Source organism: Vigna umbellata, chromosome 3 (genome assembly GCF_029865625.1).
Source record: "Vigna umbellata cultivar VRB3 chromosome 3, Vumbellata_1.0, whole genome shotgun sequence".
Classification (NCBI taxonomy): domain Eukaryota; kingdom Viridiplantae; phylum Streptophyta; class Magnoliopsida; order Fabales; family Fabaceae; genus Vigna; species Vigna umbellata.
The window spans coordinates 45,867,330-45,887,916 of NC_142167.1; the positions used below are offsets into that span (position 1 = coordinate 45,867,330).

Sequence of the window (20,587 nt, forward strand, 5' to 3'; positions counted from 1 at the left end):
GTTGAGAAGAAAAAATAACAGGATCTGGAACAATAGAAGGAGGAGATGTGGGTGGTAAAGAGGGTTGATTAGTAACTTCTGAGAAAATAGGTGATGGAGAGGAAATGATTTTGGTGACAAAATCCAAGGAATTTTGTCTATCAATAGGTGAGTGTTTGTCACTAGTAACAAAAGGAAATATGTTTTCATAAAATACTATATTTGTTGATAGAAAAATTTTCCTAGAGTTTAAATCTAACAAAAGATAGCCTTTCACTCCTTTTTTAAAACCAAGTAAAACACATTTTCTTGCACGAGGTTGAAATTTTGTTCTGTGAGATTGAAGAGTTGAAGCATAGCAAAGTGAGCCAAAAACTCGTAAGTAATGTCAAGTTTAACATTGTGTAACAGCTGAGATGGAGAAAAATATGCTAAAATTTTGGAAGGTAAAATATTAATGAGTTGCACATCATAACGAACAACAAAAGACCAGAAAGTTAAGTTATGGGCAAATGAGATTGAAACATTAAAGATCTAGTAACATTTACAATGTGTTGATGTTTTCGCTCAACAACTCCATTTTTTTGAGGTGTTTCAACACAAGATAATTGATGTTGTATCCCTTTTTGTCTATAAAAATCTGTCATTGCAAACTCATTACCATTATCTGATCTAACAGCTTTTACATCAATGCCAAATTGTGTTTTGATATAAGAAACAAAGCTAATAAGTTGTGATCTTGTATCTGACTTACTTGCCATCAATTTAATCCATGTGTGTCTAGACATATCATCCACTATAGTTAAGAAATATTTGAAACCATCAACAGAAGAAGTAGAATAGGGCCCCCAAATATCAACATGAATTAAATCAAAAGGAGCTTTTGAAACAGTAGTACTTAATTGAAAAAGCAATTTCCTTTGCTTAGAATAGTGACAAGTATCACAATGAGTGTATTTTGTATCAGTTAAAGTGGCATACATGGTGCGTAATTTGATATAACAAGAAGAAGAAGGATGCCCTAGTCTAGAGTGTCAAATATCTATAGAGTTAGGTCTTATTGTAGAACAAGCAATGGAATTCTCAGGAGTAATAGAAGCTGGTGAACCAAGGGGTGTGGATGCAGGAACTATCATGATATACAAGCCATCTCTTTCTTCAGCTTTCCCAATCATCTGTAGGGTTGACTTGTCCTGTATTTCACATGAAAATTCAGAAATGATAATTTTACAAGATAGAGACTTAGTTAACTTTGTGACTGAAATAATATTGACTGAAAAATTAGGAACAAACAAGACATTATGTAAAGTAAGGTGTGGGCTAAGAGAAACTGTGCCAGAATAATGAGCAAATGAAGAGTTATTGTTGGGTAGTGATACTGTAATTGGTGAGATTTTATGATAAGAAATAAAATGAGATAAAGAAATGGATATATGATCAGTAGCACCTGTGTCTAAAATCCATTGGGAATAGATATTACCTTGATCCTGAGAAGAAGTGGAAACATTATGAGAACTACTAGATCGGTAGAATGTGTGACTGTGAGATTAGATTGAGAAAGAAGTGTCAATAGACCATGAATTTGCTCTTGAGAAAGTCCTAGAGTTGAGGAATGTGGTTGCGCCTGAGAATTAGTAGAAGAAGGAACAACTGTAGAAGCCATTAAATTTTACAACCTCAAATTGGACAAAAAATTTCACAACCCGAATCTCCAGAAACTTCTCCAGATTCCTAAAAAATCAATCCAGGGTTACGAGTAATTAAAGCATTTCTCATTGAAAACCCTAGAAAGCAAAGTCAAAACATAAAACATAACGATGCGAGAGTAACAGAGGGAGTAGCCATAGAAGGAGAAGAAATTGTAGGAAGACCAAGAACAAAAGGTAGAAGATGAAGATCTTGACAGTAATAGAATTGGTTGTGGAAGAACGTGAACAAGAATTAATTTTCTTCTGATACCATGTTACGAGAAAAGAAAGGATGAAAATTGTGTATATTATTTCATGGGAGAGAGTACAATTGATATATATAATTGTTTAAAAATAATATAAAAATAAAATATAAATATAAAAAGAGAATATAAATATACGAACATAAATACAAATATACGAACGAAAAATAAATTAAATCCAATAACCATATCACTATCTAATTACATATTCACCTTTCGTTATTTTTCTTTGTTTTCCTACTCTCTTTTTTAATTTAAAGCATTCAACTTTTCAGTCTGTTCAATTTTTTTTCACTCTCTTCTGAATTGAAATAAAGCATAAGTTTTTTTAATTTATTTCAAAATATTTATTTTTGTAATAAAAATATTTTGATTATCTGGAAATTGTAATCATATTATTATTTAATAATATATTGACTAAATACTTAATTTTTTTATATTCACTCTTTTTGACATGTTGAAGAAAACTATTTTATTCTATAGCACAATTTATAGCACGTGGACTCATTCATGAATAAGATTAAAAATAAGTAGTAAGATTTAAAATGGATCGTGGGAGATAAATAAATAATTTTAAAAGTTGAAAAGAAAAATAAATTACTAAAAAAAACGTTATATATATATATATATATATATATATATATATATATATATCTATATATATATATTTTGTTTATCTATTTTGAAAACTTCAATCATTAATTAGAAAAGACATAAAATAAAATCATTCCAACTAAAACATTTTGGTAGCAATGCGCACGTGACAACATCTTTTAAGATTTTGAATCCAAAAACACTTGTAAGTCTTCTCCAAATCTACTATCTTATCTACTTTAACCCTTGTCCCAATTTACTTTAATACCCTCAACAGATTACTTTAATACCCATATCTCAATAATATTATTATAAATATTACTACTATTACTATTATAATAAATATTATTATAAAAATTATTATATATTATCATTAATAATAATAGTATTATTAATATTATATATTATTATTATTATTAAATAATATTATTACTATTATTATTATTCTTATTACTACTACAATTATTATTATAAATATTATTAGTATGGTTAGTATTAGTATAATTATCATTATTTTAATTAACATTAATGTTAGTATTAGTAGTATTGGTAAAACTATTATTATTATTAGTATTATTAATATTTCTATTATTATTATTATTATTTTAATTAGGATTAGTATTAGAAATAGTAGTATTATTATAATAATAATTATTAGTAGTAGTAGTATTAATATTAGTATTGTTGTTGTTATTTTTATTATTATTAGCATTGTTGTTATTAGTGTTATTTTTTCTATTATTATTAGTATTAGAATTATTACTACTATTATTATTGATTGTATTATTGGTATTAGTGGGATTACTGTTATTATTATTGGTATTAGCATTATTATTATTATTTCTATTATTATTATTATTATTATTGTTATTATTATTATTATTACTATTATTATTATTAGTATTGTTAGTATTATTATTATTAGAATTACTATAGTTCTTTTAATTAACATTATAATTAGTATTAGTACTATTAATAAAATTATTATTATGATTACTTTTATTCTTATTATTAGTATTAGTATTATTAAAATTATTATCATTATTAATTTTTAGGGTTATTATTTCAATTAATATTAGTGGTACAATTGCTATTGTTATTATTATTATTATTATTAGAATTAGAATTGACAACAGGGATATAAACACTAATTACAGTCGAACATACAATTCTACCCATCCTCTTTATTTGACACGTACAGAAAAATTAGGGTTTTTTGTCTTTTCATAGAATACTACTGAAATTACTTTACAACCCATTTACCAATTTATTTTAATACTTTCAACATATTACTTTAATATCCATCTCTCAATAATATTATTATTAATATTTTATTATTATTATTACTATTATTATAAAAATTACTATTACTATTATTATTATTATTAAATCCTTATATATATATTATTTCTTAATAGTTTTTCTTAATTATTTTAGATATATTTTATTATTATGGTTTTTTTAATAATTATATTAGTATTATATATTTATATATTGAAACCATTTATTGTGTTTATCAATTTTATAATATTTTATTTTATTAGTTGTAAGTAAGTTTAAAAAAATTTAAACATGAGTCGTTAAAATTTTATATAATTTTCAAATAAAATAATTCATGTTTTAAAATTAAGTTTTTTTAAAAATACACTACCCCATTGAACAATAAATATCACTTACTACAATCTAATTCTTATCATGACAAATATATTGCAGATAAATTAAAATGTTTAAAATGGGAAGATAGAGAAGAAATAGGGAAAAGGAAGCAATTTTTGAAAATTGTAATAATTTGAAATGAATTGGTGATTCAAAGTTGAAAGGTGGAATGGAGAATCTTATAATGACAAAACTCTTCTTCACAACAATGGTAGGTCCTTTCTCCATGTGCCATGCATTATCCATATGCTTCATGTCTCGCCCAATTCACATGCACTATTTTTCAACTCTCTTTTTTTTCCCCCTCTTATTCTATATTTAAGTATTGGAACAATGGAATATATTTTCTAAAAATCAACTAATTATTATAATATAAATTAAGTTTGATAAAATTAAATAATAATTTTAAAAGAAAACAAATGGCTCAGAAGATCAACGGTTTAAATTTGTAACAATAAAACACAAAAAACAATTTATTTATATACTTTTTATACGACTTGTAATTCATAATTTACACAGAGGAAGTGGGTGAATAAAAAAAGTTACAAATTTTCAACTTTGGATTTGTAACACAATCCTTTTCTTCTGCTATTTTTAGTAATATACATTGAACGGGAAATTAGCAGATTCAATTATCTTGATGTTAGTAAAAATGAAATGATTACAAATGATTATTTGAGTAAAAGTTATTTGCAATTAAACTGAATTAACTTTTGTAAATCTAATATGATAACATTTTGTTCTTCTGTCAATGAATATGCTGTAATTGGGTATATGGGTTTAATGGATGAACTTGTTTTAAGTCTGCACTTAAGTCTCTTTAACCCGACCCATTTAAAAATGGACCTAATAAACCACTTCATCGATTTAGATTCATGGTTCCATACGTTATATATATATTAAATTAAAAAATATGTTTCATACAAGCAAGAGCAATAGCTTATTAATTAACAGTGTTAATAAGTAATTTAGTTTTCATTAAGTGCCATTCATCTGTGTGCTTATAGGTGTTTTAAGAGTTTTAGATATTTAATTATGAAAATTGAGTCTCTTTGTCTCTAATATGATTGTACTTTTACAAAATAAAACACAAATTTGCAAACTTTTAAAATGAATCAGTGGTTCGCTAATATATTTTGTGAAACCTTATTATATCTATATTGATAACTAGTGACATTAGATAAAGAATCGATTCAATATAAACTAATGAATTTTATTTTAGTGATATATTCCAATTTAATGAGAATTTTATCGCATGTATTAATATGAAGTTCATTGAAATAAAAGAAAAGATATTATTGCGAGAAAATATTGTTTTTTAACTTGTGTCTTAAATAAAAACTTTCAAATTATTTGAAGATCTTATATCTACTAAAGGTAATTTAAATTATATATAAATGAAATGTGTCGAAAGTCACACATTGACTAGAGATAAGGCAAAATTATAATATATAAATGGGGTGCAAACCTCAGCTTACAAACCGGTTTTATGAGGATGAGTTAGGCTTAAAGTCTCCTTAATATGATATCAGAGCTAGGTTAGAGCCTATCCTAGTGATATTTCTTTTTTTTTTGGGTAAACCGGTTTTGTGAGGATGAATTAAACTTAAAGTCTCATTCTTAATATGATATAAGTCTCTTTGTAAAAGTCACTTTACAACTAATTTTGTAAAATTGTATTAAGATTAAAATGTATTCCTTTAATATAATATCAAAATTATTTGAAATTTATCTTAAAATAATTTGTTATTTGATGAACATATATGATTTCACTTATTATGGAATTATTACCTGTCTATTTAATAATGTCTACTTTCACATTAAAAAAAAATATTTAAATACAAGGAAAATAAAGAAGATCTCCGACTATAAATAAATTTAATTTATAATATATAATTATTAGCTATAAAATGAAGATAAATTTAAAGTCCATCCCTTTAAGACAAATGAAGTAAACCTAAAAGAAAAAATTATTAATTTTTTTTAATGAATATGGATGAAAGTTTATGCTCTAAAGAATTATGGTATCTTTTTCCGGAAAAAATTAAAGATGCATTATTGCATTGCAAGGCAGGAAGGAGTGTATGTCATGTATGTAACACTTTTTGTCCTAAAAAAACCCTGTCAATGGGCCATACATCTCAGCATTTTGTGATTTCTTTTTTGCAGAACTATCAATTGTAAAAGAAAAAAGGAGAAATAAATTCATGTAGAAAATGTACATTTTTACATACACAAAGGTTCTTGTCCGGAGTCTCCACCGGTAGGTAGAACTCAGATCTGCTATGCCATTTACGATGTGGAAACTAGAACTGCTACAAGGAAAGAAAAGGAAATGTATATAAATATTGGCAGTACTGAAAAGAAGAAACAGTGAAATTGATCATGACTGCTGAGTAGACACCCTCTCACTGCCACTGGGCTACTGCCATCATTGCTGTTCCTGCTTCTATTGCCCTTAACAAAAACATCATAATCATTAAAAATTTCGAGTTATATTATTCATAAAATTTTACAATAGTAACATCGTTCTCTCTTTTGTTTTGTCTCACATAACTCATTTCATCATATATATTTCTTTCTTTCCTTATCTCATTGTGTTATATAAAGTGTTGGGGTTGTATTATTCGTAGTGGGTGATGCTGGAATGTCAGAACTGTGGTTTTTCCGTTCTGTTGATATAGTTCTTACGTTACTTTCTTCATGTCTCGGATTAATTAATCATAGTTTTATAGTTTTATTACTTCATTGAATTTAGTGACGATATGTCTATAAACGAACACATAGGTTGATTGAGTATATCCTTTAATGCGCACGGTAGATTTATGGTTAGCCTGAACATCACGAAGCAAGATTCCTTCAAAATGGCACCCGGTGTGGAGAACGAGGTTTCACTAGTTTAGCAAACTTGCATGGAAGGTTAAAGTTAACTCTTCATATGTCTGAAAACAAGGATATGTTCAGAAATAGCATTAGTTTGCATGAGCTGATAAAACTTGGAAATTTCTTAATTTAATTTGTAAAATGGCAAGATTTATGCACTAATAATTAAAAAAAAATCTAAGCTTTGAAATTGTTTTACTTGTTGGTCTTTTTGTGTTGATAAAAATGAATTTATAAGGGCATACTCAGAATGATTTGAATAACATACCTATAATAATAAAAGTTAATGTAACGGTAAATCCATGTAAAAACGGATGACGTACAAGGAATGGTGGATCAGAGGTCCGAGAATGTGTTACAGATCCATCTTGTCCGTGTCTGAGGTTGTAGTCACGGAATGCAACAAATCTAGTAGAAGATCTAGCTTGACATAGGCATGTATCCAATACAAGCAGTCATTTAATTAATATATGTTACGCAAATACATAAGGTAGCAGCGGATCTCAGGCGTCTGTATATATAATAGAGCAGTAAATATTTGTGAATAAATATATATTACAGACACATTTTAAACATGCTGGGCCAGGGGCCAAGAATCTATTCCGATATGAGCAGCATCTATGAGCTGCTGCAACCCTACCACCCTTTTGAAGGCTGTCGAAGGGGACATGTCCCTAACTTCACCGTTTGGACCTCCTGCGAATGCCATCAGCCCAGCACCATCCACCTCAACATCAGCGAAAGGGTTTGGGAAATCACTTAGGTTTTGGTTTAACCGCAGGTTGTCACTGTCACCCAGTAAATGGTACTGATACAATGCTGTAGCCTCCTCCGTTTTGATTACTTTTGGAGCTGTTTTTTCCTTGAGGATGCAGTTTTGTTGCTGTGAGAGGGGCGAGGGCTTGAAGAATAGGTCAGAAAATGATGGATGGTTTCTGGTGTTAGCGAGTTGCGGTGATGCATGCAATGGGAAAAGATAAGGGTGAGAATGAGAGAGGTGATTTTGGTCTTGTAGTTCCAACGGAAAGGAAGCTGGGCTGGGAAGTAAAGGAGGTAAAGAACTTTTTGTTGGAGAAGAAGAAGCATCCGAATGTCCTTGTCCTTGGTTTTGGAGCAATGGAGTTCTCTTTTCCCCGGATTTATGAAATATCCTGCATATCACCCACTCCTCCTGTGAAAATAAGAAACATTGGAACTAGGATCAACATGCATTGATTAAACAGCTAATGGATCGATCGTATCAAAAGAACCACCGAAAAGGTTAATAATAAAAAAATCATGGAGGGAGGTGAAAAGGGTGATGTTTGGTTGGTGAAAAGGAAAAGACATGATGGCATGCTGTAGACGTAGGTGGGTCAACCCAGAAGCAGACAAAAAGTTTAGGAGGGAGTAGGAATGGGAGGTAACTTGATTCGCACGGCGCACGTGCTATCGATTCGGCATTCACCACCATTGTTGAAACAAGATTGAAATTTTAAATATGTATTAATGAGATGTTATTAGAGAAGATGAAACATTAAATATGAAATGAAGAAAAATAGAATAATAATTGAGGAGTGGTACCTTTGAGACGTGATGAGGGTGAGGGTGAGGAAGGGAAAAGTCACCGTCCAAACGGTACTCATGCATGACCCATTTGGTCTTTTCTCCACGAGGGGCCCTTCCTTTGTAAAAAACAAGGGTCTTCTTCATCCCAAGTAGGGTTCCACTTGATGCACTGAACACTTCCTTGTCCTTCCCGGTGGCTTTCCAGTACCCAGCTCCTGTGGCCCTGTTTGTTCTCAGTCCAGTAGGGTATTTTCTGTCCCTCAAGCTGAACAGATACCACTCTCTCTCTCCCATCTTCGCCACATCTGCTTCCATAACTTTTCTCACATCAATATTCAATACATGTACACCACACACACCATGGAAAACATCCATCTATAACATCATCCAACAATAATATATACCTATTATATGAAATTGCTTAAATTTTGTTCAAACTTTGTTGGAGTTATATAGCTGTCCACTCTCGATCGTTCGGCACAAACAAATCATTAGGAACAGGAAAAACAAGAAGAAGATCCAAAGATGGGAAGTTGATGACGCCATTAGAAATTTGAGGTGACATGCTAGTGGATAGCCCACAATATAATCTTAGTTTTCACGAATTAACCTAAATATGAGGCCGAATCCAGCAGGAACTGACTGTAACTGATATAATAGGATATATAATAACATACATATATACCTAATGACTAAAACTCTTTTAATCTGTCTCTGAGCAGGCTTAAAAATAGTATCTACTGTCATCATGAAACTGAGCATGCACACCCTTGTTGTGAGGGTTTGGGCAGAAGAATATATACCTGGAAGTTCCCAAGGCTCGCATCTATTGAGATCAACCTCGGCAAACTTGACGGTGGTGAAGCAGCCATTGAAGACTTTTGAAGCGAGGTAAAAGGTTATAAGTTCTTCATCAGTGGGGTGAAACCTGAAACCCGGTGGCAGACCTTGCTCGTTTCTCTTTTCGTGATCACTGAGTTCACACAGTACCTCTTCCATTGCCAGCATGTCCTCCTCAAAAATCCACTCAGGCTTTTTCTTTTTTATGCAAAGAAAAGTGAAAGACTCAAGCGATAACTGGCTTTAAGAACAGGAAATAGTGATGAGGAAAAGGGATTGGAGTGAGATATATAATGAATGTTACTGAAAACGAGGGGAGGAGTAGATCGAAACCAACAGGTGAACAGGTATACGTATGAACCTAAACGTGGACATACAGTACAGAATCAAAATTTTCCATAGAGTAAATCAGTTAAAAACCGGAGAGGATAGCTACAAACTATAGTATTTAGTGAACCAAAACTAAGGTAATCGTTACGATGATTGTTACAAAGAGAAATTGCTTTTATAATAACGGGAATAGGTAAGGAGAACATAAAATAGTTGGATATTATGATCCAGAATTATTGTAAAAAAATAAAATACATAAATGTATACGGTTTGTTTTTAAAACTCATTGTTATTATTACTGTATAGTCAAATTTGTCGTTCAGTATTGAAATAATAAAAAAAAACAGTTCCTCGATCGAAAATGAAATCAAATATATAGTTAATGTTATAAAATAGAGCTAAAGTTGGATGCTCGTTCTTGATTGCAGTGGTCCAATTAAGATAAGGTTGTTTAACTCCATTTATTGGAGGTAATTTTTTTGAAATTTTTGTTGGAGGTAAGTTAAACACGAATTCCATAAAATGTTCTGATAACATCATTCTTTGAAAGTTGATTTTGAAGTTTCTAAACAACTTTTTCCATGGGAAAGTTTTCATCACGTAAAGAACTGTAATACAGACAATTTTTTCTAGTAAAAACCATCGGCTAACGTTAACAAAACCATAAATAAAGTGCATGGTTTCGAAGCTGATTGTTTAAGGGTGACTGCATTAAGTTCAAGGCCAGTGCACAGTTTAATTAATTTCTTCGGTTTGTGGAAAAGAAAAGGGATTGAATTGCAGCGTCAGAGTTTGAACCGAGAAAGAAAAGATAAGATAAAACCACATGGCCTCACAACAGCGATTATCTCATCACATCACATCACATCACCTATTATTGTCTTCACGACTTGTGATCTTTTTTTCCTCTTGTCACCAAGAAACTGGCAACTTTGGAAACTGTAACGTTTTTTACGAATCATTTAAACGATCGTGGTTGATGAAGAGAATGAAATTGTGTGTTGTGGTTCTTGAAGAAGCAGGTTTTGAAGCGAAAAAGGTCGAACTGGTTTGCATAAAATTACATTGAAGGAGCAGTTGGTTAAATTAAAGTATGAAGACAGAAGCTGAAAGAATTAAATATGATTAGTGAGAGAGTAAATGATTGTGGTTGGCACCAAATAGGAAATAGGAAATAGGTACTCCCTGATGACGTAGGTAGAGTTATAGGTAGCTAGTGAGTAGTAAACTGTAACAGTAAAAATAGAATGCAGCAGTGTGGTGTAGCTGAGCAGAGAGAGGTGCAATACTGAATTGTCATTAATTGAAACAAAACATAGAACGCACGTGTAAGTGAAAGATAATAGAAATTAAGTAATAATAATAAGAAACAGAAGCATGGCATGAACATTTTGAATGGTGCAGGGAGGAGCTGAGAGCAGGTGCAGATGCATGTGCATGTGCGTAGAGGTTAGATCTTAGTGAGTTGGCCAAGTAAAAGATAACAGCAGAACGAGAATCCAATACGCCATAGGCTACAGTATGTGTAGGTTACATAAGCCTATGTTCTTAGCTCCTGGACCTTCTCTGTGCTGAATTTTCATAATATCTTACCTTCTTTTGCTTCTTCTCTTTCTTTCTCATCATATTGTATTATTTTCTATCTTGCAATGCCATATGCACACATCCCCACCCTCTCTGTGATGTGGGTATGGCATACCAGATTGCAATGCCTTCTTCCTCACTCCACACTGCTCACTATCTTCACCTGCCATACACTAATATTTATGGTGCTTTCCAAACACTGCAATTCCCCTTCATTATTTTTCATTCATAACTTTTCAACCTTACCCTTTTCCACTTTTCTTACCATCATCTATTACTAGGGTTTCATCGCATCCATTTTAGAGGATCCTTTAGGGTGTGTTCGTTTGGAGTGATTTGGAGGAGATGATTTGGGGGAGATGATTTGAATGGATTTGAGTGGATTTGAGGGTAATTTTTTTGTTGTTTTTTTGAGTGGATTTGTGGGTAATTGAGAGTGGATTTGGAAGTAAAGTTTGTGAAAATTAGTGTAGGATTTGATTGATGTGATAGATTTTAAAAATTAGTTTAATTGATATAAATTGAAGATTACCAAAATGTCCCTAGTTATAAAATGTTATTTATAAATGTTATATTTAATTGTAAAAATGTTTATAAAGAAAAAAAAATTATGAATAATTTATAAAATTAATGTTTAAAAATTTTAAAAACTAAGTAATCAATTTTTTTAATAAATTAGAATACTAAATAATCAATTTATTAAAAATAAATTAGAAAATATAATAATCAATTTATTAAAAATAAATTAGAAAATATAGTAATCAATTTATTAAAAAAAATTAGAAAATATAATAATCAATTTATTAAAAATAAATTAAAAAATATAATATATCTAATTTTATTAATATTAAAATAATTATAAAAAAACTTGAAAAAAAAAATAAATAGGAAATCACGTAACCGGTTACGCGAACGCGTAACCTGTTACGCGAACGCGTAACCGGTTACGCGAACGCGTAACCGGTTACGCGAACTCGTAACCGGTTACGCGAACGCGTAACCGGTTACGCGAACGCGTAACCGGTTACGCGAACTCGTAACCGGTTACGCGAACGCGTAACCGGTTACGCGAACATGTAACCGGTTACGCGTTTCTAGCGTTTCTTAACCGAGGGCACACGCGACATTTCGCTCACAATCCGCGCAAATCTCTTCACAACCGCGGGTGACTGAACAGTGCAACCATCCCGCATTTCATCGCAAATCCGTCCGCGCATTTCACTCCAAACGAACGCATAACGAGCTGAATTCTTCGCTCGCAAATTCGCATGAACAGTAAATTCCGTTCATGCGAACACAGCCTTATTCTTAATATATTTCTATTACCACAACACTTTTCTCTCTCTCTCTTCATTTCACCCTTAAAGAACTGTCTAAAGAAGTGTAGAAGGATACCGAGATATATAATTTTTTTATATTTAATTAATAATTTAGTTTTTTATTCTTTTTGTTCTTGTATTTGTCTTTTATTATATTATAATTGAGTCTGTATTTTATATATAAAAAAACCTCAACGTTATTTTTTCTGTTAAATTGGTGTGTCAAGTGTCAAAATATAAGTATATATATTAAAATCTATATGTCATCTAACACATTATATTTTCAAAGTAAAAAATATTTAAAATTTGGACATGTATTATACTTAATTTTTAAATATGTGACACTTTCGAATTGTTAATTTAAGAAAATAAGTTAGCTTAAGTCTTTTTTACAATTTAAAAAAATAAATATTAAATTAAATAAAAATATATAAAGATAAAAAGAAAAAACAAACAAATATAAGAATGAAATGCCAATTGAATCATTTGATTTCATGGTTTGTTTCTATGCATGCATAAACGTATCCGTCTCAAATTTATACTAAAAGACAAAAACATTTCAGAAAGTGATATTTAAATAACATTTAATTTAAGAATTGCATTATGATTTCAAGATTTTTTTTAGACTTCTTTAGATTGTGTGGGAAAAATAAGAATTAGTAAGGAATGTTGAGAATTTATTTTAGAACGTTTTAAATGGATAGAAAAATTTGAACGTGAGAAATTTATATAGAAAAAAAAGGAAATAATTTGGTACGGCTATATACAATAATGGGTAACCGTTAGGACTTAGGATATGCAACAAGTTAGCGTATGAACTACATGTACGTACGCTGTACGTACTCTCTGTTATCATAGCTTGGGCCGTATTGACAGGAACCATACATAATAAAAGAGCAATAATAACAAGGACAAATACTGCAGACGGACAAAAACACAAGCTTAGGTATTGACCACATTTAAAAAATAAAAAATTCTCTTCTCTTCTCATAATTTTAATTTAATTTTTGTCTCTTTCCTTTATATACATTTCACATAATATTCCACAACAAGCAAAAATTTCCTCACATAACACTCGTTTTAACGTCTTATTTCTTTTTTCTTTTCTTTATATTCGAATTAAATTCCAATATAGAAACTGTAGCGGCACCCACACAGGATCCAGTTATAAGAAATCAATAAAATGGCATACATAATAAAGATAAATTCGGTGATAATGTAATATGTCATTAAATGTGTATACTATTTACTCTTGGAATATATGCCATATTTTTCCAAAGAAAGAATTTCCTAAAAGTTACTTCTATGATTTAGTTAAGTTTGGTGTAACGTGAATAATAAATTATTTAAATTTTTATATTAGATAAAAATAAATATTCTATAATATATATATATAAACTTATTATTTTAAAATTTTGGATTAAAATTTATATATAATTAAAAAAATTCCTTTTAAAAAGAAAAACTATCACATGGGTTTTCTACAAAAAAGGAAGGTGGTTTATAAACCAAATTTTAATAAAAGAAAATTAAAAGTTGTGTTTTTTAGAAAATCTTTTTAGAATAATATGTCAATCTGTTCATATAAATAACAATAATATATATATATATATATATATATATATATATATATATATATATATATATATATATATATATATATATATATATATATATATATATATATGGTATTGTGTTAATTAGTATTTTTATAATTTTAAAGTTAAAATAGACTTGTAATAGACTTATATTTAAGTCAAATATTTGTACCCATCAAACCTTTAAAAGGACTTGCAATTTAGGTCAAACTTAAAGTGTTATCTAACTTGACTATTTATACTCTCAATTACACAAATCACATGTTCGATTTTTTTTAGTATGGAGCACTCGAGGGATTTAATTTATTACAATAACCAGCATCTTAAGGATCTCTTCAAATCAATTTTGTAATTTCGTTTTATGTAGAATGATCAAATTGTATCGAACAAGTTTAACATCATAACCGTTATGAGTCTTAAAAAATAAAAATAATAATACATTATCACACATTTATATTTAATAAGAGTAAAAAAATTATAAAGAGTGAATTTTTGTAATTACTTTTTTAAAAAAAAGTAAAATATAAAAAAAAATCAAATAAATAAAAAAGAATTATGTGGGTAAAAGTATATTTTTACATAATAAAGAAGCTTATCATGACCTAGTTTCTGCTCAAAGCAAAATCCAAGACTACCATACTTGAAACCGACTTTTCATATAATAAATATTAGTTATAACTAAATAATATGCAATCACTTTAGCTATCTTCATGAAAATAAAAGTATTCTTGGCGTATAAAAAATCATTCTACATGTGAAGGTTCTCCTGCTCCTGTAAAAGGAACTCTTCCATACACAATCTTATGCCACATTTATATATTAATAATCAAAGGCATATGACTTAGTATTATGCTTTGATGTAAAGGCAGCAAGAAAAATATACTTGAAGACTACTACTACTACTCAGTGTGCCCTGCAATAACACTCCCAACAGACTTTACTTCAAAGTATCATCACACAACCTATATATATATATATATATATATATATATATATATATATATATATATCCTCTGTTTTCCCATTCTTCTTCATCCCTTTTCTCTCATACTCACACTTCAACAACTCTAGCCATGGCTTTCTCCTCCAAGCTACTTCTTCTTGCTTCCTTCTGCCTACTTGCTTCCTTATCTTTTGGCCGGGATTTCTCCATTGTGGGCTATTCATCTGAGGACTTAAAGTCCATGGACAAGCTCATCGAACTCTTTGAATCGTGGATGTCAAGACACGGCAAAATCTACGAGAGCATTGAGGAGAAGCTGCTTAGGTTTGAGATTTTCAAGGATAACCTAAAGCACATAGATGAGAGGAACAAGGTGACCAGCAGCTACTGGCTTGGGTTGACCGAGTTTGCTGATTTGAGCCACCAAGAGTTTAAGAACAAGTATCTTGGTCTTAAGGTTGACTACTCTAGAAAGAGTGAATCTCCAGAAGAGTTCACTTACAAAGATGTCGAATTGCCAAAGTCAGTGGATTGGAGAAAGAAGGGTGCTGTAACACAAGTCAAGAACCAAGGTTCATGTGGTAAGTATATCTGTTATGCCAAACATTGTTCAATGATCTTTGTAGAAAGACTTCGTTTCTTAGATAAAATACTGTGTATAAACGTTATAAGAACTTGATTGAGTTAAATTCAAATTCAAACCCTAAAATAGTACGTCAGAACTTGTCTTGACAAATATGGAACCACCACCCAGGTATTTTCAGTATTACAGACATCATGGTCCTTTGTTCATAATTAATTGTTGATTATTGTTTCAGGTAGCTGCTGGGCATTTTCCACTGTTGTAGCAGTTGAGGGAATAAACCAGATTGTGACCGGAAATTTGACATCATTGTCTGAGCAAGAGTTGATTGACTGCGACAGAACTTACAACAATGGTTGCAATGGGGGTCTCATGGACTACGCATTCTCCTTTATAGTAGAAAACGGTGGACTCCACAAAGAGGAAGACTACCCATACATCATGGAGGAAGGTACCTGCGAGATGACAAAGGTAGTCTAAGCAAACATCAACTCTAACCTAACCTAGCACCGTCATAGGATGTTAAACTTGCCCATTAACATATTTTCGATCGGTTGTTCCACAGGAAGAAACTGAAGTTGTTACTATTAGCGGGTACCATGACGTGCCACAGAACAATGAACAGAGCCTATTGAAGGCTCTTGCAAACCAACCCCTCAGTGTGGCCATAGACGCTTCAGGAAGAGATTTCCAATTTTACAGCGGGGTATGTTTTACTATAAACTACTACAAAAACGTGGTTATTTTTATCAGAGAAACTGGTTTCAACTAAAACATGTTTTTTTTTTTTGTTTAAAATTAACGTAGGGTGTTTTCGATGGACACTGCGGAAGTGACCTAGATCATGGTGTAGCAGCTGTTGGATACGGAACTGCGAAAGGTGTGGACTATATCATTGTGAAGAATTCATGGGGTTCTAAGTGGGGAGAAAAAGGATACATTAGAATGAAGAGAAACATTGGAAAACCTGAGGGAATCTGTGGAATCTACAAGATGGCTTCTTATCCCACTAAGAAGAAATAAGATTCATCTATGCTTACCCCATTGTTGTGTCTCAATTTCTTTCCTTCATTCTACCTGTTTCAGCTTTTCCTTGAAAACAATGTAACTTTTCCCACATACTGATAATAAAAATTTCGTTAACTCTTCTCGTTATTCCCTTAAATCTTCAGGGATTTTTCCTTCTTCATTCTTCTATGTTTCCTTTCCAAAACCGAAAGATGCAGAACTCAGACCACAGTTACCACTCTAATTTAAAGTAGTGTAATGAGAGCACACACACATATATATGATCACCATGACAAGAACACAGCACACCTTTCGTCTAGGGTTGTCTTAGAAAAATAGTTTCATACGCTATAATTAAAAGAAAAAAATATAACATTATTCTGTATTGTGAAATTTTCTATGCACCCAAAATTTTAACACGATATCAGACCAAATCCTAAAAGACTTCTCTATTACTCTATCTACCCTGATAATATGGTATCGATAACATGATTATGAGAAACAAAAGCCGTTGTTTTAACATTTATCAAATTATTTAATTAAAAAAAGCATAGCCTTTTTATTATATTTGTTTAAGAAGACACTGATAATTGATATTCAAAATATAAATAATTACAATAACAGAAGTATGAGTGAAAAAAAAATCCATAGTTTTAGCATTTGTTATACATGGATTAATTTTAATATTTTTACTATTTGTTTAAAATTTGGAAAACACCAAAACATTAAAAAGAACTATATTTCTAATTATTTTAAACAATTACTTCGAATAACTTCTAGAAGATAACGATTAATTTTTTTTTTTTTAAAAAAAGTAATTGTTATAGAAAACTGTGTATTATATTTATAAATAAGTAAATAAATTTTTTACACAACTTTAAAATTACGTTGTCGAAATGCTTAAAGATCAGTTTTAGTTTTCATAATTTGCAGAATGTGATTCACAATCTAATTAATTTAATAGAATAAGAAATAGAATGAAGAATTCCTGCTACTCTACTTCGACCAACAAACCTCGACTAATTTAATGTAATTAATATTAATCTTCATAAGATTGTGAAGGTAGAGTGAAGACTAAATAGATTAGGTATTATTACCACCGAAACAACTAGGATATTAAGGAAAAACTTTCAACTTAAGAATCGATTACAAATTTCATGAACCCGATGAAAACGTTTCCACCATCTCATGATCTTACATGCCTCAAAATCTCTTGAATCACCCGAGTGCAGATATTGTTTTCTTTCAACTTTTCTTTATGGAAAATTAATAAATACAGTTGTTGTTCTTTCAAAGAGAAATCTCAACCAAGTAATCCTTCTAACACGTTTTTTAACCTTTCACCAGAAATATATACATATATATATTATTGACATATGTGTTCAATCAATGTTTGAAGCCTTTGTCTTGCATTAATCTAGTTGGTCCGAAACATAAGTAAAATATATAGTATCCGAATAAGTTCTCCTACTGCACCGAAATTACGGCATGTGATATAGTATTATTATGCTTTGATGTAAAGCCACGTCAAAAGAACGTGCATGCTTGAAGCATACTACTCATAACAATTCCAAAATCTAAAGCACAAAACCTATATATATAAGGCTCTCTTTCCTATTCTTCTTCATCCCTTACCTATTCACATTCTTCAACAGCCATAGCCATGGCTTTCTCCTCCTCTAAGTTACTTCTCCTTGCCTGTTCCTTCTACCTGTTCTCATCTTTGGCTTTTGGACGCGATTTCTCCATTGTGGGGTACTCATCGGAGGACTTAAACTCCATGGATAAGCTCATTGAACTCTTTGAATCGTGGATGTCTAGGTACGGCAAGATTTACGAGAGCATTGAGGAGAAGCTGCTGAGGTTCGACATTTTCAAAGACAACTTAAAGCACATAGATGAGAGAAACAACGTGATCAGCAACTACTGGCTTGGGTTGAACGAGTTTGCTGATTTGAGCCACCAAGAGTTCAAGAACAAATATCTAGGGCTTAAGGTTGACTACTCTAGAAGGAGAGAATCCCAACAAGAATTCACTTACAAGGATGTTGAATTGCCAAAATCAGTTGATTGGAGAAAGAAGGGTGCTGTAACGCAAGTCAAGAACCAAGGTTCATGTGGTAAGTATATACATAATCGTAATTATGATTCATGGTCCTACTCAAGAAATTATTATATTGTTTGTGATTCTAGCTTTTATCTGTGACACAATAATATAAGAAACATGATTCCGTGTCAAATAGAGATTAACAGCTCTATATGATATCATCTAGCCATTAATGACATGGTTAATTACCATGTTGATTGTTGCAGGTAGCTGCTGGGCATTTTCCACTGTTGCAGCGGTTGAAGGAATAAACCAACTTGTGACGGGAAATTTGACATCTTTGTCTGAGCAAGAATTGATTGACTGTGACAGAACTTACAACAGTGGTTGCAATGGGGGGCTCATGGATTATGCATTCTCTTTTATAGTAGAAAACGGTGGACTCCATAAAGAGGAAGACTATCCTTACATTATGGAGGAGGGTACTTGCGAGATGACAAAGGTAACCTAAACAAAATTCAAGTTTAAAGTAACATCGCTATCAGATAGATAAGCTAAAAGTCTTTCACCTGTTCCATCACCAGGAAGAAACTGAAGTTGTCACAATTAGCGGGTACCATGACGTCCCACAAAACAATGAACAGAGCCTATTGAAGGCTCTTGCGAACCAACCCCTCAGTGTGGCCATAGAGGCTTCAAGCAGAGATTTCCAGTTTTACAGTGGGGTACGTTAAATTATAAACCAAGTGTTACTATGATGGCAAATATGACTACTTTTTTCTTATAGAAGAAACTAGTTTTAATAAACTGAGTTTAATTGATTGCTGTATTCAGGGTGTTTTTGATGGACATTGCGGAAGTGACTTAGATCACGGAGTGGCAGCTGTTGGATACGGAACTTCAAAAGGAGTGGATTATATCATCGTGAAAAATTCATGGGGATCTAAGTGGGGAGAAAAAGGGTACATAAGAATGAAGAGAAACATCGGAAAACCTGAAGGAATCTGCGGAATCTATAAGATGGCTTCTTATCCTACCAAGAAGAAATAACATAAAAGAACATTTCCTTAATAGCTTACTCCACTCGTGTCTCAATTTGTTTCCATCTACTAATCCATTCTCAGTGTCTGCTTATTTCAGCTTGTCCATAGAAACAATCAAACAGTGTAACGATTTCTATGTGATAATAAAATGATTTAATCTTTACATTATTTCCTTGAGCGAATGTAGCCTTTTCCATGTCATCCATTAATATAGCTTTTCGTTATTCCTTTTTTGGATGAAAAGTTGCTACAAATGTCTGAAGTTTTATAAAGGTGTAAATGAAGTTTACACCTTTGTCATGTCATAATAGATCATACTACTACAAATGCAATATCGATCTAAACAATGAAGACCCCTTTGTTCTGACATTTATTACATTACAAAATCTTATACTTGAAAAAAAAAATCATATTTCAGATTATTTCGAACAAATTTTGTGAATAGTGAAAAAAAATCAATGCTTTCAAAATAAAATATATATATTTTTTAATTTTCCAAACGAAAATTCTTTTATATTTTCTATAAAATCTCTAAAAAAATACTTTTACACAACTTGAAATTGCCCATTTTAAAAGGTTAAACAAACGGCCTTAGTTTTAATGATGTTATGCAGGAAAATGTTTGTCGATCATGACTGATGTAAACAGAATAGGAAATAGTATAAAAACAATATAACAGCC

The 20,587-nt window shown here is 30.9% G+C and overlaps 3 protein-coding genes across 3 annotated transcripts; 2 read left to right on the top strand and 1 right to left on the bottom strand.

Moving 5' to 3' along the window:
* Positions 1-7,579: 7,579 nt before the first annotated feature.
* On the bottom strand, positions 7,580-9,902 carry LOC148202682 (protein CUP-SHAPED COTYLEDON 3-like). Its single transcript, XM_088110551.1, has 3 exons — positions 9,415-9,902; positions 8,627-8,916; positions 7,580-8,234 (listed from the first exon to the last, which is right to left on the bottom strand). Exons 1-3 carry the CDS (start codon positions 9,617-9,619, stop codon positions 7,632-7,634), a joined length of 1,098 nt encoding a protein of 365 aa, XP_087966677.1. The 5' UTR covers positions 9,620-9,902; the 3' UTR covers positions 7,580-7,631.
* A 5,421-nt stretch (positions 9,903-15,323) lies between these two features.
* LOC148202683 (cysteine protease XCP2-like) lies at positions 15,324-16,963 on the top strand. Its single transcript, XM_088109324.1, has 4 exons — positions 15,324-15,806; positions 16,044-16,279; positions 16,374-16,514; positions 16,616-16,963. The coding sequence occupies exons 1-4, from the start codon at positions 15,356-15,358 to the stop codon at positions 16,829-16,831; spliced, it is 1,044 nt and encodes a 347-aa protein (XP_087965450.1). The 5' UTR covers positions 15,324-15,355; the 3' UTR covers positions 16,832-16,963.
* A 1,484-nt stretch (positions 16,964-18,447) lies between these two features.
* LOC148202684 (cysteine protease XCP2-like) lies at positions 18,448-20,074 on the top strand. The gene is made up of 4 exons (XM_088110615.1): positions 18,448-18,936; positions 19,130-19,365; positions 19,448-19,588; positions 19,698-20,074. The coding sequence occupies exons 1-4, from the start codon at positions 18,480-18,482 to the stop codon at positions 19,911-19,913; spliced, it is 1,050 nt and encodes a 349-aa protein (XP_087966741.1). The 5' UTR covers positions 18,448-18,479; the 3' UTR covers positions 19,914-20,074.
* The last annotated feature ends 513 nt before the right edge of the window (positions 20,075-20,587 follow it).

Bases quoted from the DNA above. Each gene is read 5' to 3' on its own strand.
- LOC148202682 (XM_088110551.1), bottom strand. From the start codon at position 9,619: ATGCTGGCAATGGAAGAGGTACTGTGTGAACTCAGTGATCACGAAAAG. The intron at 8,917-9,414 runs GTATATATTCTT...TTATGGAAGCAG, and splicing joins CGAGCCTTGGGAACTTCCAG to ATGTGGCGAAGATGGGAGAG. The intron at 8,235-8,626 runs GTACCACTCCTC...TTATTTTCACAG, and splicing joins ACCCTCATCACGTCTCAAAG to GAGGAGTGGGTGATATGCAG.
- LOC148202683 (XM_088109324.1), top strand. From the start codon at position 15,356: ATGGCTTTCTCCTCCAAGCTACTTCTTCTTGCTTCCTTCTGCCTACTT. The intron at 15,807-16,043 runs GTAAGTATATCT...TTATTGTTTCAG, and splicing joins CAAGAACCAAGGTTCATGTG to GTAGCTGCTGGGCATTTTCC. The intron at 16,515-16,615 runs GTATGTTTTACT...AAATTAACGTAG, and splicing joins ATTTCCAATTTTACAGCGGG to GGTGTTTTCGATGGACACTG.
- LOC148202684 (XM_088110615.1), top strand. From the start codon at position 18,480: ATGGCTTTCTCCTCCTCTAAGTTACTTCTCCTTGCCTGTTCCTTCTAC. The intron at 18,937-19,129 runs GTAAGTATATAC...TGATTGTTGCAG, and splicing joins CAAGAACCAAGGTTCATGTG to GTAGCTGCTGGGCATTTTCC. The intron at 19,589-19,697 runs GTACGTTAAATT...TGCTGTATTCAG, and splicing joins ATTTCCAGTTTTACAGTGGG to GGTGTTTTTGATGGACATTG.